Source organism: Erpetoichthys calabaricus, chromosome 2, assembly GCF_900747795.2.
Source record: "Erpetoichthys calabaricus chromosome 2, fErpCal1.3, whole genome shotgun sequence".
Lineage (NCBI taxonomy): Eukaryota > Metazoa > Chordata > Cladistia > Polypteriformes > Polypteridae > Erpetoichthys > Erpetoichthys calabaricus.
In genome coordinates, this window is record NC_041395.2 from 335840040 (window position 1) to 335853586 (window position 13547).

General features: G+C 39.9%; 1 protein-coding gene across 2 annotated transcripts in view; it reads left to right on the forward strand.

Moving 5' to 3' along the window:
- The window catches only part of abtb2b (ankyrin repeat and BTB (POZ) domain containing 2b), a 195546-nt gene that overhangs the window by 181150 nt on the left and 849 nt on the right, over window positions 1–13547 (forward strand). The window contains exons 12-16 of one of the 2 annotated variants that reach the window (XM_028796047.2): window positions 1195–1303; window positions 2748–2850; window positions 3348–3438; window positions 5852–5920; window positions 12440–12553. In XM_028796047.2, the coding sequence (XP_028651880.1) occupies window positions 1195–1303; window positions 2748–2850; window positions 3348–3438; window positions 5852–5920; window positions 12440–12553 (486 nt within the window). The remainder of the gene's footprint in view (window positions 1–1194; window positions 1304–2747; window positions 2851–3347; window positions 3439–5851; window positions 5921–12439; window positions 12554–13547) is intronic. The other variant, XM_028796048.2, reaches the window with a different exon arrangement.

Below are 13547 nucleotides of genomic sequence, written 5' to 3' on the forward strand. Positions count from 1 at the left end.
GACAATGTGTGATTGTTATACAGTAATTCTGTGTTCACCTTCTGTTCCATTCATGAGTGCAAATGTATAAAATAATAAGACAAAGGCAGAGGATGAGCATTTTTATCTGATTTGTCTGTAAGTTGCATTTCACATTGACACACTCTGATTGACATTAGAACTGGGGCAGTTGCTGCAGTTTTAATTGATTAATTCAAGTTTCCTACTTCCTATTAATTTGAGGGGGTGGAGTCAGAGGATCAATGATGTCACCAGTTTGTTTTTTTGGCAGTTTTTAAAAAAAACATCTGCATTGTTTAGTATCGCGACTTCTTCAGACGTGTCACATGAAAAGAATACTTTTCATTAATAAAATATAGAAACTTGTGACTGTTACCCCTTAATAGTATAGGGAGTTGTTGTTCATGTTAAAGTCCTCCTTGAGATTTTAGATATTAATGTTAAATTCTCTGATACTGTGATTTTTTTTTTCCAACTGCAAATGTGTCACTTCACAAATAAATATTTATTCTTCAGATAAAGCTTAACAAGGTAATACTGTGATGATGCAAATAATTAAGCAGTAAATACACAGTTATGCAAAAAAAAAGAAAATATTTTAAAACAGCAACCTCCATTAAAGTCGGTCAGTCAGTCAATCATTTTCTTACCCGCTTAGTCCTGAACAGGGTCTCAGAGATCTGCTGGAGCCTAACCCAGCTAGCACAGGGCGCAAGGCAGGAACAAACCCTGGATAGGGTGCCAGTCCATCATAGGGTGAACACACACACAAACACACCCACACCCACAGGCCACTTTAGTATTGCCAATGCACCTAACCTGCATGTCTTTGGACTGAGGAGGGAAACTGGAGCAACTGGAGGAAACCCACGCAGACACAGGGAGAACATACAAACTCCACACAGGGAGGTCCTGGTCTCTTTACTGTGAGGCAACAGTGCTACCACTGCGCCACCATGCCACCCACATAATGAAAGTGTTGAAAATTATTAACAGTGTAAGTATGGTGGATTCTATCTATTCATTTAAGATCACTTCTTGAGCAAGACAATGGGGGTACAAGACACTTGATATCAACAGAAATTTATTTGCCATAGCAAGTGGCTCATCCTATGCCTAACCAGTTCTAAAGATATTTAAATGTCTTAATTATAGCTATAATCAATAATCATTTTTTCCTTGTTTGTATTTAAGCAGAATGACGAAATTAACAAGCTGTTGGCCTCCATCTTTTGCCATTGTTATGGCAATAGTCCTCTACCCACAATTCCTGAAATCAAGAAGACACTCCCAGCACAGCTAGGTACTGTATTTATGCTTTTTCATACTATCAAAATAAAAGTATGGGTGGTTGCCTGATTTCTTAAATATACCATGCTGCATTAAGTGAGTTGTATTCTATATCAGCATTTTTGTAATAGTAAAGCAAAACTCTGACACAGATATGTAACAGTATTAAATACTAAAACCAAGACTGTGTTTTTGATATGGATGTGAGTAACACAGGAGCACCAAAAGGAACAGGCCTGTCTGCTTTGCACTTCACTCTGTACACCTCAGACTTTTAATATAAGAGCAGGTCATATTACTTGCAGATTGTATTGATAAGGGGGACGAGACAAGGGAGAGGAGTCAGGTTTGTTTCTTGGTGCAAAGAGAATTGTCTGCATCTTAACATCAAAATAAAAAAAAACAAGGAACTGCTTATTGACTTTGCCTCACCAAAGAGCCTCTCAGTCCGGTCACAATTCAAGGAGTGGATGTAGAGGTGGTCCATCCCTACAAGTACCTGGGGGTTCACATTAATGACAGGTTGGAGTGGTCTCAGAACACAGAGGAACTGGAGAAGAAAGGGCAGAACAGGCTCTTCTTCCTTAGCAGACTGTGTTCCCGTAATGTGGGAAATTACACCCTTCACATCTTCTACAACACTATGAAGGCCAAAGTGATTTATGCTGTGGTGTGCTGGGCTGGTGACATCACTTCAAGAGAGGTTCATCAAATCAACAGGCTAATTAAAAGGGCAGGCTTAGTTATGGGACACACTCTGGACTTCCTGGAAGTAGTAAAGTGGGAGAGAAAGAAGACAAAACTGATGGCCATTATGAACAATGCCACATGTCCTCTCTGTGATACACCAACACTGAGGACTTTCAGACAACACATAATTTGGTAGAAGTGTGTCAAGATTAGCTATTGGGGCTTCTTTATACCAGGAGCAATACGCCTATATAGCACCTCACTGTGACTGGGACTGTCAAGGCAGAAGTTTCTTTCTTTTTTTTATTGCTTTTTACTGATTTTCTTGCTTTTTCGTTTTTTTATCTATCTATCTATCTATCTATCTATCTATCTATCTATCTATCTATCTATCTATCTATCTATCTATCTATCTATCTATCTATCTATCGATTGATTTTATAGTGACTTTCATATCTATCTATCTATCTATCTGTCTATCTATCTAATTGTGAATCTTTGCGGGTCACTGACCATCTAGTCCATTAATTATTTTAGACGTACTCTAATTAGAGTTTGGTACTATGGAGACACAGTGAGCCTTTTAATGTATCATTTTTTGTTTAAGAACATCTGTCAGAGGGTAGCTGTGCAGGGTTATTTCTGTAGACGTACTTCAATGACTCATCAGAACACAGTTTGTATTTGCCTGTCTGTTTGTACTTTTTGTTAGAAAAGACTCAAAAGGGAAGTCTGTGTTTTCTTAGATATTTTTGTCTTTAATCTAGATCCTCATTTTCTGAACAACCCAGAAATGTCAGACATCACCTTCATAATAGAGGGAAAACCTTTCTATGGTCACAAAGTGCTTTTGATCACAGCTTCTAACAGGTAAGCACTCCTCAGCAAAGCATCTACTTTAAGTTTTTGAGCTGTATCAGAAAGATTTTTTTTATTAATTTAGTTATCAGGTAGCATGTTTTAAATAACTTTACATTTTAAACCATCATAATATATACATATTTTTTTATTCTAAATGAGAATTTAAATTGAAAATGAGATGAAATGTCATTAACCAGCTTTAAGTACTCTTTCCATGTTTTTGATGCAAGCAGATTTTCACCATGAGTAGTTAACAGATTTATTTTAATCTACAGTATATTGTATTGCATGTTTGCTCATCCAGTTGATTTATAGAAGTTCTCAAGATATTAATAATTATGCAGACTGTTGTCAAATGCATTTGTTTTTCCTAGAAAGTGAACTGAAGTTCCATTTTATAGCAAATGGTAACGCTTGTGTAGACCTGTAACAATCAACAAGTCCCAGACATGAGCACTATGCACTAACCACGTAGCTTCTTGTTGTTATTGTTGTTACTGTTTAAGGTTCAAATCCCTGATAAACCACAGCGAAACTGATGAGAATCAGGCCGGACGGTGCATCCAAATCAGTGAAATTTCATACAAGACATTTCAGGTAACTACATTGGTAACCATTGTGATGTGTTTTAGGAAGTACTTAAAATATAATTGCATTTGTGTACCTGTCAGTCTAAATCAGTTTACGGGAAATAAACATTTTGTGCATTTAAAAATTTTAAAATATCCCTTATTCTGACGGAAGTCGATATTTGCTCATTGAACTAAATTTAAAGAGTATGTTTCATGGTGTCACAAGTCATTCCATGATTTAAATTGTGTAGTGGGGGATCAGAACACAAATACAGGGTTGGGGCACCTTTATGGTATAACTCCATTTAATAATTGTTAATATAAAGAAAAGGCAGCTTTTATCACAGCTCTTAGCTCTTCTACAGAGGAGCTCTTTTCACTCTCAGACGTGAGCGAGTTAATGAACACCAACTTCTGGTTTGATGGGTGCTTACATGGAGCATAGAGCAGAAGAAGCAGGGCTTTCAGAATGCTGGTTGTAAACACATCAGTCACCTTCCGCACAGTGGTCTTGAGGTTTAAAGAATGAAAGGGAGAAGACATCAGCAACCTCACCTGCCTGTGTCTCAGGGGGTGCTTACCTTGTTGGAGCCCTAAATGTGTGAATCTAACACTTGTCAAATCTCAACAACATACCTCATGGTTGCTATGAGTCTTGCCTCATAGTTTCTTTCCCTGGCATTGGGTTCTTTAATAGGAAGGGTGGAGAAGCACAGGCTGCCATTACCAACATTTGGCACATACTTCATGATTCTTCAAATTTGGTTTTGTATACAGTACTGGTTAAAAGTTTGGGGCCACCTAGAAATTTTTTTTTTTTTGGTAGAAATTGATACCTTTTTTTATCATGGTGCCATTAAATTGATTTAAAAGTATTGTCAAAGCATTATTATTGTTTATAATTGCTATTAATACTTTTAAATTTATTATTCACATATGACTGCAAAGCCCCATTTTCAGCAGCAATCTCCTCAGTATCCTAATGGTCAATTCCCTTAACGTATCCCTAACGAGTCCTGTTTACATACTAATCGGTTATTAGAGAAACATTTCTAGTAGCATTGGTAATAATAATAATACATTTTATTTATATAGCACCTTTCCCATTAGGGCGGCACGGTAGTGCATTGCTGCCTCGCAGTAAGGAGACCTGGGTGTTCGCTTCCCGGGTTCATGGAGTTTGCATGTTCCCCCCGTGTCTGCGTGGGTTTCCTCCCACAGTCCAAAGACATGCAGGTTAGGTGCATTGGCGACCCTAAATTGTCCCTAGTGTGTGCTTGGGGTATGTGTGCTTTGTGTGTGCCCTGCGGTGGGCTGGTGCCCTGCCCAGGGTTTATTCCTGCCTTGCACCCTGTGTTGGCTGGGATTGGCTCCAGCAGACCCCCATGACCCTGATTTGAATGACCTTTCCCATTAGCACCGATGACACCTGTTATTCTGTTAGACTGACATGTTTCTTGAGAAAGCTCCTTCATTTTGGCCATTTGTGAACCCAGAACCAAACTTTAGGAATGCCAGGACTTTGCAATACAAGCGAACGGAATTACAGGTTTCAGCTGTGCTAATGCAAGTAGAAAGGTTTCTCTAATAATAATTAGCATGTAAACCTGAGCACTGAAGAATAAGCTAAAGCATAACGGCACTGAAGGAATTGCTGAAGACTATGAGGACTGATTGAGATCATTAATGTTAGGTAGAATGCCTAGCAGTGACTGGGTGGTCTCGTGGCCTCAGAACCCCTGCAGATTTTTTTTTTCTCCAGACGCCTGGAATTTTTTTTTTGTTTTTTTTTTCTGTCCTCCCAGCATTGCTTAGCATTGCCTAATTTTATTTTTATATTTTTTCTTTTTTCTTTCTTCATCTTATAAAGCACTTTGATCTCCATCATTTGTATGAAAATGTGCTCTAGAAATAAATGTTGTTGTTGTTGTTGCTGCTGTTAATGGGGTTTTGCAGCCATATGTGAATAATAAATTAAAAATAAGTCATTTCAAGCAGCAATGGCCAGTATGCACACTAGTAATGTCCTGGCTATATTTTTTAAACATTTTAATGGTATCTTGATTAAAAAGGTCTCGATTTCTATCAAAATCATTGAAATTTCTGGTTGACCCCAAACCTTGGACTGGTAGTATAGTCCTTGAATTCATATTCACCATGTTGGCACCAGGTATCTTGTTGCAGTTTTTGTCATATAACAAAGAAGGATAATCATTATCTGAAAAGCAAACAGTTTAGAAAACAAAGGTAAAACATGTCTTCTGTTTTTATTAACACATATGAATGCCATGCTTATACGTCGTCCTACTGTGTGACGTTTTATTAAAGATAATTGTACATATAAGATCGTTGCTAGTTATCATGCTGTATATATGCTCTTTTTTCTCGTTTTCATTCTAAGTGTTACTGCTAAGTAGAGTCTTGTTTCCATGTTACAGCTGATGATGACTTACCTGTACTGTGGAGCAGTTCAGTCCATAACAATGCCAGTGTCCAGTCTCCTCGAGGTAAATCACTCCGTACAAAACCATTCTTAATAACTTCTTATTAATAATCAGATTATCATTAGATGTCAAATTGATAGATTAAATAAAGTTTCCCATATTTCAGTACTTAAAGTGTCAGTAAATTGAAACCTATAAAATGAAGAGACCCTGACACCAAAAAGAAGTTTGGGGCCACCACCCGTATACTTGAATGAGGCTGCAGTAATGGAGATTTGACAGCACAGAGGTGTACAGGTGGAGTCCAACAACAGAACTGAGTACAAGTGGAGGTTCTCTGGCTTTTAAAGCAGGTCAGCGGAAGTGACGTCATCAGGGGGCACGGAACCGGAACTGAGTTTTTAGTGGGGTTGGGGGGGGAGGGGGTACAGAAGTGACGTTGTTGGAATGAAGCAGGCTTTCCCATAAGTGATACAAAAGAAAGGTTTACTGCACCCTGCCACCCCCTGGCCTGGCATGGATTTACCTCCTCTTGGTCCTTCTAGCTGCCTCTCAAAGCGCACATGTGTGACAGTATATGTGCACGTGGAGATTGTAGGGTCCTGATCAAACTGACTCAGACTTGAAGTGGAGCCACAAAAAAAGACCCCATAGAAATCAGCAGCTGGATTTCATTGAAATGTTTGGAAAACTTAGGCCTTTACATTCCAGTTTTGTGTTGTTTGCAGAGCTATTTGTTATTGTTTTACTTGAGTTGTGTTCTGGATTTTATGGTTTAATCTTGTTAAGTTGGATTTATGTTTTATTTATTTTTATATTTGTTTTATTGTGTTTTTGCTTTTTATGTCATTTTATGATTATTTTCTATTGTTTTATTGATTTTATTGAAACCACAGAGACCCCTGTAATGAAGCTTTGGTTTCAGGAGGGTCCTCTGTATAAAGACTTGTTAAGGCAATTAATTTATTTTTAGATTTGCGTATTCTGAATAACACTGGAACATATTGCATATTTCAGAATATGGTGTTTACATGAACAGTGTCATAACCAGCATTCTTCGAAATGCTTGTGGTGTACGTCCTAAGGTTCATGTGCATGTCTGTGTGAGTGAAAGTCTAGGGGGCGTTTACCCCGTGGTCTGAATGTGCATTAAAATGCCCCAATGCATCGACAGGGACACTATGCTGTTAAAAATAAGGCATAAGACATGAAATTGAGGTCCTGACTCTCATGTGTGGGTATCTTTAGGAAAGAGCAGGGGGTATCCTGATGTCCAAGCTAAATTGCCCTCCATGGCCTAGTCATTCTGTCCCCTATTTGGCTAACTATCTCTCTTGTTACTTCACCACCTAATAGCTAATGCGTGGTTAGCGTACTGGTGCAAAAATGGGTGCTACACGTTGGTGGCGGTTGAAGTGGCTCCCCACTCACTATGTAAAGCACTTTGAGTAGTGAGAAAAGCACTATATAGATGTAAAAAAATATTATTATTATTAATATTATTTTACTGTAGGCTGTTGATTGGTGCTCAGTCTTTTGCAGGTAAGGTACAATAGCTGTACATGACCTGTCATAGAGCAAGTCTAATTGTGTTGCGCAGTGTGTCATTTTTTAATATGAATTGTGATTCATAATTCGTTCTAGTCACAAATCAGTGTTAAAAGTATATATTCTTTCTCCCCCAAAATTTACAAAGATTATGACACCACAAGCGTGTCTTGTGAAGCCTTCAAATTGAAGCTGTTTTCTTGTTAGTTAGTACTTTTATTGTTTAAATCTCTGGTATATCCCAGGCAAATTCAGGTATTTTCTGTACACAGATTTAGACTCAATCATGTTTTCTTACGTAACAAAATGTATTTTTATTTGACTAATGTTTCAAATAATACATTTTTACTTAACTTGTGAAACTTCTATTTTGTGTACTATTGCTAAATATATTTTCTGTCTGAGGTCTGCCCTTTTTTGTTTTAAAGAGCCATACAATTCTTTGCAGATGATCAAATTTATATTGCATTTAAGGCTTTACTATTATTTTATAAAAGGGCGAATTATTTTAACTTCTATAATGAAATTTCAGATTCTTTACAAGTCATATTTTACATTCTGTGGAGGTTAAGAAGTAAGACAATGAGTTAAGTGGCCTTCCATAGTAAGTTGCACTGGCGCGTCCTTGTGTGAGTGAGTTACAGCACCATTCCAAATACGCAGCAGGGCTTCATGTCTCTCAGCTCATCAGCAGCTGAATGTATGCACGGCTGAGTCCCCACATTTCAATTTACGTTGACAGGTGGACAATCCATAAAACAACAAGCTTCTACAGCAGGGGTCCTCAATCACGGTCCTGGAGGGCCGTGTTTTCATTCCAGCCAGTGTCCTAATTAGAACTCAGTCCCTGCTAATAATGAAAATTGGTGTTTAACGTTATGCCTTGTTCATGCCGTTATTCATCAAAGACAAATTTTAGTTCCTTTGTAGGTCAGAGGTCCTCAATTACAGTCCTGGAAGTCTGCTATGTCTGCAGGTTTTCACTTTAACCAATTTCTCAATTAGAACCCTTTTATTTACTACTAAAGTGATACGTTTTTTGGGCTTAATTTTACTTCTCTTGCCTGTTACCATTTAGAACCCTTAATTGCTTTACAGATCTTTATATAGACAACATCTTTGCATCCTGTGAACAATTACATTCCAAATTTAATTTTCCAGCAACACTTTTCTTTCACTATCTTCAAATTAGAAACTTTGTTAAACAGAACCTGCCCGATTTTCCTCATCTCTCACCTTCCTCTGTGCTGGAAAAAATATTGCTCAGTCTCAAGGACTCAGACAGTATCAGTGGACTAGAGAACGCTAACTCAGAAGCAGCATTTATTGTGTTCGGAGACTTTAACAGAGCAAACATGAAGAAAGTTCTCCCTAAATACTATCAGCACATCTCTCCCCCCACAAGATCAGACACTGGATCATTGTTACACCTTTTTCAAGGACTCCTACAAACCCCTCCCTCGACCAGCTTTTGGAAAAGCAGACCATTGCTCTATATTGCTGCTGCCGCCCGCATATAAACAAAGACTTAAACAGGAAAAAATGGTTTCCAGAGACATCTACAAATGGGACAGTGAAGCTGAGGGGGTCTTACAGGACTGCTTTGAAACAACTGATTGGCAGATGTTTGAGGATGCAGCTGATGGCAACATCAATGAATTCACAGACTCTGTCACAGGATATATCAGCAAGTGTATTGATGATGTTGTCACTAAAACCTCCATTTGCATATATCCTAACCAGAAACCCTGGGTAAATGGGGAGATTCGGGCTAAGCTCAAGGAGCGGACCTCTGCCTTTGGCTCAGGGGACTCTGATGCATACAAAGCAGCCAGATCCGACCTCCGGAAGTCCATCAAGAAGGCCAAAATGGGACTACAGGGACAAAGTGGAGTCAAGCTACCACAGCTCTGACACCAAGCGCCTGTGGAATGGACTGTGCTGCATCATTGACTATAACAAGAAAAACACAGTCAGTGTTCAGCCCACTGCATCTCTTGCAGATGAGCTCAACACTTTCTTTGCTCATTTTGATGCAGCCAACAAAGAACAGGTGCTATATCCTCAAGGGGGCAGTGAGTCTGTCACTCTGATCCTTCAAACGTCTGACGTGAGAAGGTCAATCCTCGCAAAGCTCTGGGACCAGATGGCATCCCAGGCTGTGCCCTCAGGGCGTATGCTGACCAGCTAGCAGGTGTGTTCACCAACATCTTTAATCTCTCCCTGAGGCAGTTGGTGGTCACCCACTTCCTTCAAGGCATCTACCATCATTCCTGCCCCAAAGAAACCGGTGGTTTCCTGTCTGAATGACTATCGCCCTGTTGTACTGACATCTGTCATTAAGAAGTGCTTCGAGCAACTGGTCAAAGGTTACATCTGCTCCTCCCTCCCCGACACACTGGATCCTCTCCAGTTTGCTTACAGAGCAAACAGATCTACAGAGGATGCCATTGCGCTACCAATAAACACTGTCCTCACCCACCTGGAAAGAGGAAATACATATGTAAGAATGCTGTTCATAGATTACAGCTCGGCATTCAACACCATCATCCCCTCAAAACTCGTCTTGAAGCTTGACGACCTTGGGTTGGGGACAACCATCTGCAGATGGATTTTCTCTTTCCTCACAAACAGGCCCCAGGTGGTGAGAGTCGGCAAACACACGTCCTCATCACTCATTTTAAACACAGGAGCGCCGCAGGGCTGTGTGCTTAGCCCTCTCTTGTATTCCTTGTTCACCCACGACTGTGTTGCAAAACACAGCACAAACACTATCATCAAGTTTGCAGACGCCACAACCATCATAGGCCTTATCACTGACAACGATGAGACGGCCTACAGAGAGGAGGTGCTGGCACTGAGTAATCGGTGCCTGGATAACAACTTGTCTCTTAACGTCAGCAAAACCAAGGAGATGATCGCGGACTGTCAGAAACAGCAAGGCGGAGAACACCAGGCCATCTACATCAGCGGCATAGAAGTTGAAAGGGTTAACAGCTTCAAGTTCCTCGGAGTAAACATCACCGAGGATCTCTCGTGGACCCTTCACATAGACACTGTGGTAAAGAAAGCTCGCCAGCGGCTCTACTTCCTGAGGAGGCTGAGAAAGTTTGGCATGAATGCCAACATCACCTCAAACTTTTACAGGAGTGTGGTCGAGAGTCTGCTGACGGGCTGCATTACCGTCTGGTATGGGAGCTGCTCTGCCAGCAGCCGGAAATCACTACAGAGAGTGGTGAAGGCAGCAGAGCACATCACGGGCAAGAGTTTCCCTGCCATTGAAGACATTTACCTCCATCGGTGCTTGCGTAAAACAAGCAGCATCATAAAGGACCACAGCCATTCATCACACCAGCTGTTCTCCTTGTTACCGTCTGGCTGCTCGGACTACAAGACTTAAGAACAGTTTTTACCACCAGGCCACTCGACTCCTCAACAGCAACACCTGAACACTTACATACACTTACATTACATCTACATTGCACTACTCACACACAAACTGTACCTGCACACACTCTGAATACTGACTGGAACTTGCATCTGCACTTTATGGAATATGCATCTGTACTTATAAAACATTATCTGTGCAATAACTGTCATTAGTACTTTCTGCTCATTTAACTCATATTGCTCTATAACTTCTTTTAAAACGTACACATTTTATTTTATATGGCTAGTCTATTTTTAACTTGTAATTATTATTATTATTTTTTTAATTATTTTTTAGCTTTATTGGATCTAGGCTAAGTGACTTGTTTTTCTCGTCATACACATTTCATTGTATTTTGACCCTGTGTTAACCTATATATGACAAATAAACCTAAACCAAATTAAACCAAACCAAACCAAGCATTTCTGTAATATATAAAAATATTTTACAGTCCCTCCCTATTAAAGATCCAAGAGGACAATGAGAAAAGGATCTCTCCCTCAACAAATCAGAAAAGGAGTGGAAGGTAGCAATGCAGAGAATTCACTCGAGCTCCATATGTGCAAAGCATACAATTATTCAACTCAAAATTATATATCGAGCACATCTCTCTCGCTTGAAATTGTCCAAAATGTTTCCAGGGCAAGATCCAACCTGCGAACTCTGCAATCAAGTTCCAGCCTCACTGGGTCACATGTTTTGGGCCTGCACCAAATTAACATCATTCTGGACAAAAATTTTTAAGTGCCTTTCAGACAACTTTGGTGTCACAATCCCTCCTGACCCACTAACATCTGTGTTTGGTGGGCTCACAGAGGGGCTTAAAGTGGAGAAGAACAAACAAACTGTGATTGCCTTCACTACACTATTGGCACGCAGACTTATTTGAGCGAGATCAGACTTGGCAGGACTTTGCTGTGTAACATTTATTTGAAATCATATGGTATGCAGGCTCATACAACATGCAAGACAGTAACATTTGTCAAAAGTAAATATTTTTTGCTGATTTGATATGTTAAACAATTGCTTTGTGTTCTTTTTTAAAAATAGTTAGCTTTTGGAAAAATATTCAACCCTGGGAGAAAAGAAACAAAAAAATATTAGCCCCTAAAAGACTTAAAGGAACTTGCCATTTTACCCCTTTGTCGTGTCAAGTGTGGTCAAATATTTCACCTTCCCGAGTTGCCCAAGGAGGTTGTTAAAGTTTTAGGAGTAAACATCGATAGTCTAACTTAGTTCAGAATATTATGTTCATCTGGTATGTAACGATTATTATGTACCCTGCATAAAATTCGGGACAAAGACACATTTTTCCTTGATTTACCCATCTGTGTAAATTACACGTACTCCCTTAAAATGAAAGTGTGCAATGTGCACTTCAATCACGATGTCTGAATTGTTTGATTTGTAATTTTAAACTGGGGAGCAGAGGGGGAAATCACAGAAGAATGTGTATCTTTGTCCCAAGCATTATTGAGGGCACTGTATATAAGGGGAATATTAATAACTGAGAAGACTTTTCAACAGTAAAAAGCAACATTGCAAAAGACGAGAAATTGTAGTCTGCAGTCCATCAAGTATTTGTGCAAACCTTTCTCTTTCAGCTCCTGTCAGCCGCAAGTCTCTTTCAACTGGAGATGCTCCAGAGGCACTGCGAAATACTCTGCGCTCAGAATATCAACCTGGAAAATGCTGTCAATGTTTATCGGAGTGCCAAGGTAAGATTTTTAAAAAGGAGTGTAAGACATGTGACCAAAAAACAAAAATGAAAGAAGCTGTGAAGTTCAGATGACTGACGGCCCCCACCAGGGACTTGGACAGTAAACAGATAGCTGATTATCCATCCATCCATTATCCAACCCGCTATATCCTAACTAAAGGGTCACGGGGGGGTCTGCTGGAGCCAATCCCAGCCAACACAGGGCACAAGGCAGGAAACAAACCCCGGGCAGGGCGCCAGCCCACCACAGGATAGCTGATTATTTCAATGTTTAACCAAAACTACCTGCGATGTAGCAACAGCTTCTCCAGCAGACATTTACACTGTAGGTAGCATACGTTTATACTGTAACATATAAGGTCAAAGGTGAAATTTATACTAATGGTCAAAAGTTTCAGTTTTTTTCCAGTTTTTATGGAAATGGAAGCAGTTTAATGCCTTAATTTTCCATGAAATCAAGGCATAGAACAAATAAACAATGGCAAATAAAAAATTAGCCACCTTTATATAACAGCCAAACCCACAAATGTGCCATTCTTTCTATAAGGGACATCACATACTGGTCAGAAAGATCTTCCCAAGACTGTTGCAGAAGTTCCCACAAATGTGCTGCACTTGTAGGTTGCCTTCCTTTCAGCCTTCTGTCCAGTTCATCCCAAACTACCTCAGTGGGGTTTAAGTCTGGAGACAGTGCCGGCCAGTCCATGTTTCCAAGGGTACCTTCTTGTTCTTTTCTTTTAGCGTAGTTCTGACACAGCGTGGAGGTGTGTTTTGGGTCATTGTCTTGCTGTAGGATGAACTCCTGACCTACTAGACTCGGAGCAGAAGGTGCTGCAAAATGTTGTGGTAACCCTTGTGAAAGCCAGTCACTCTGTGCATGTCACCAACTCTGCCTCCAACAGAAGACCCCCAGACCATCACACTTCCTCCTCCGTGTTTGACAGTTGGTGTCACCCACTGAGGAGCCATCCTTTCAACAACTCAATGGCGTA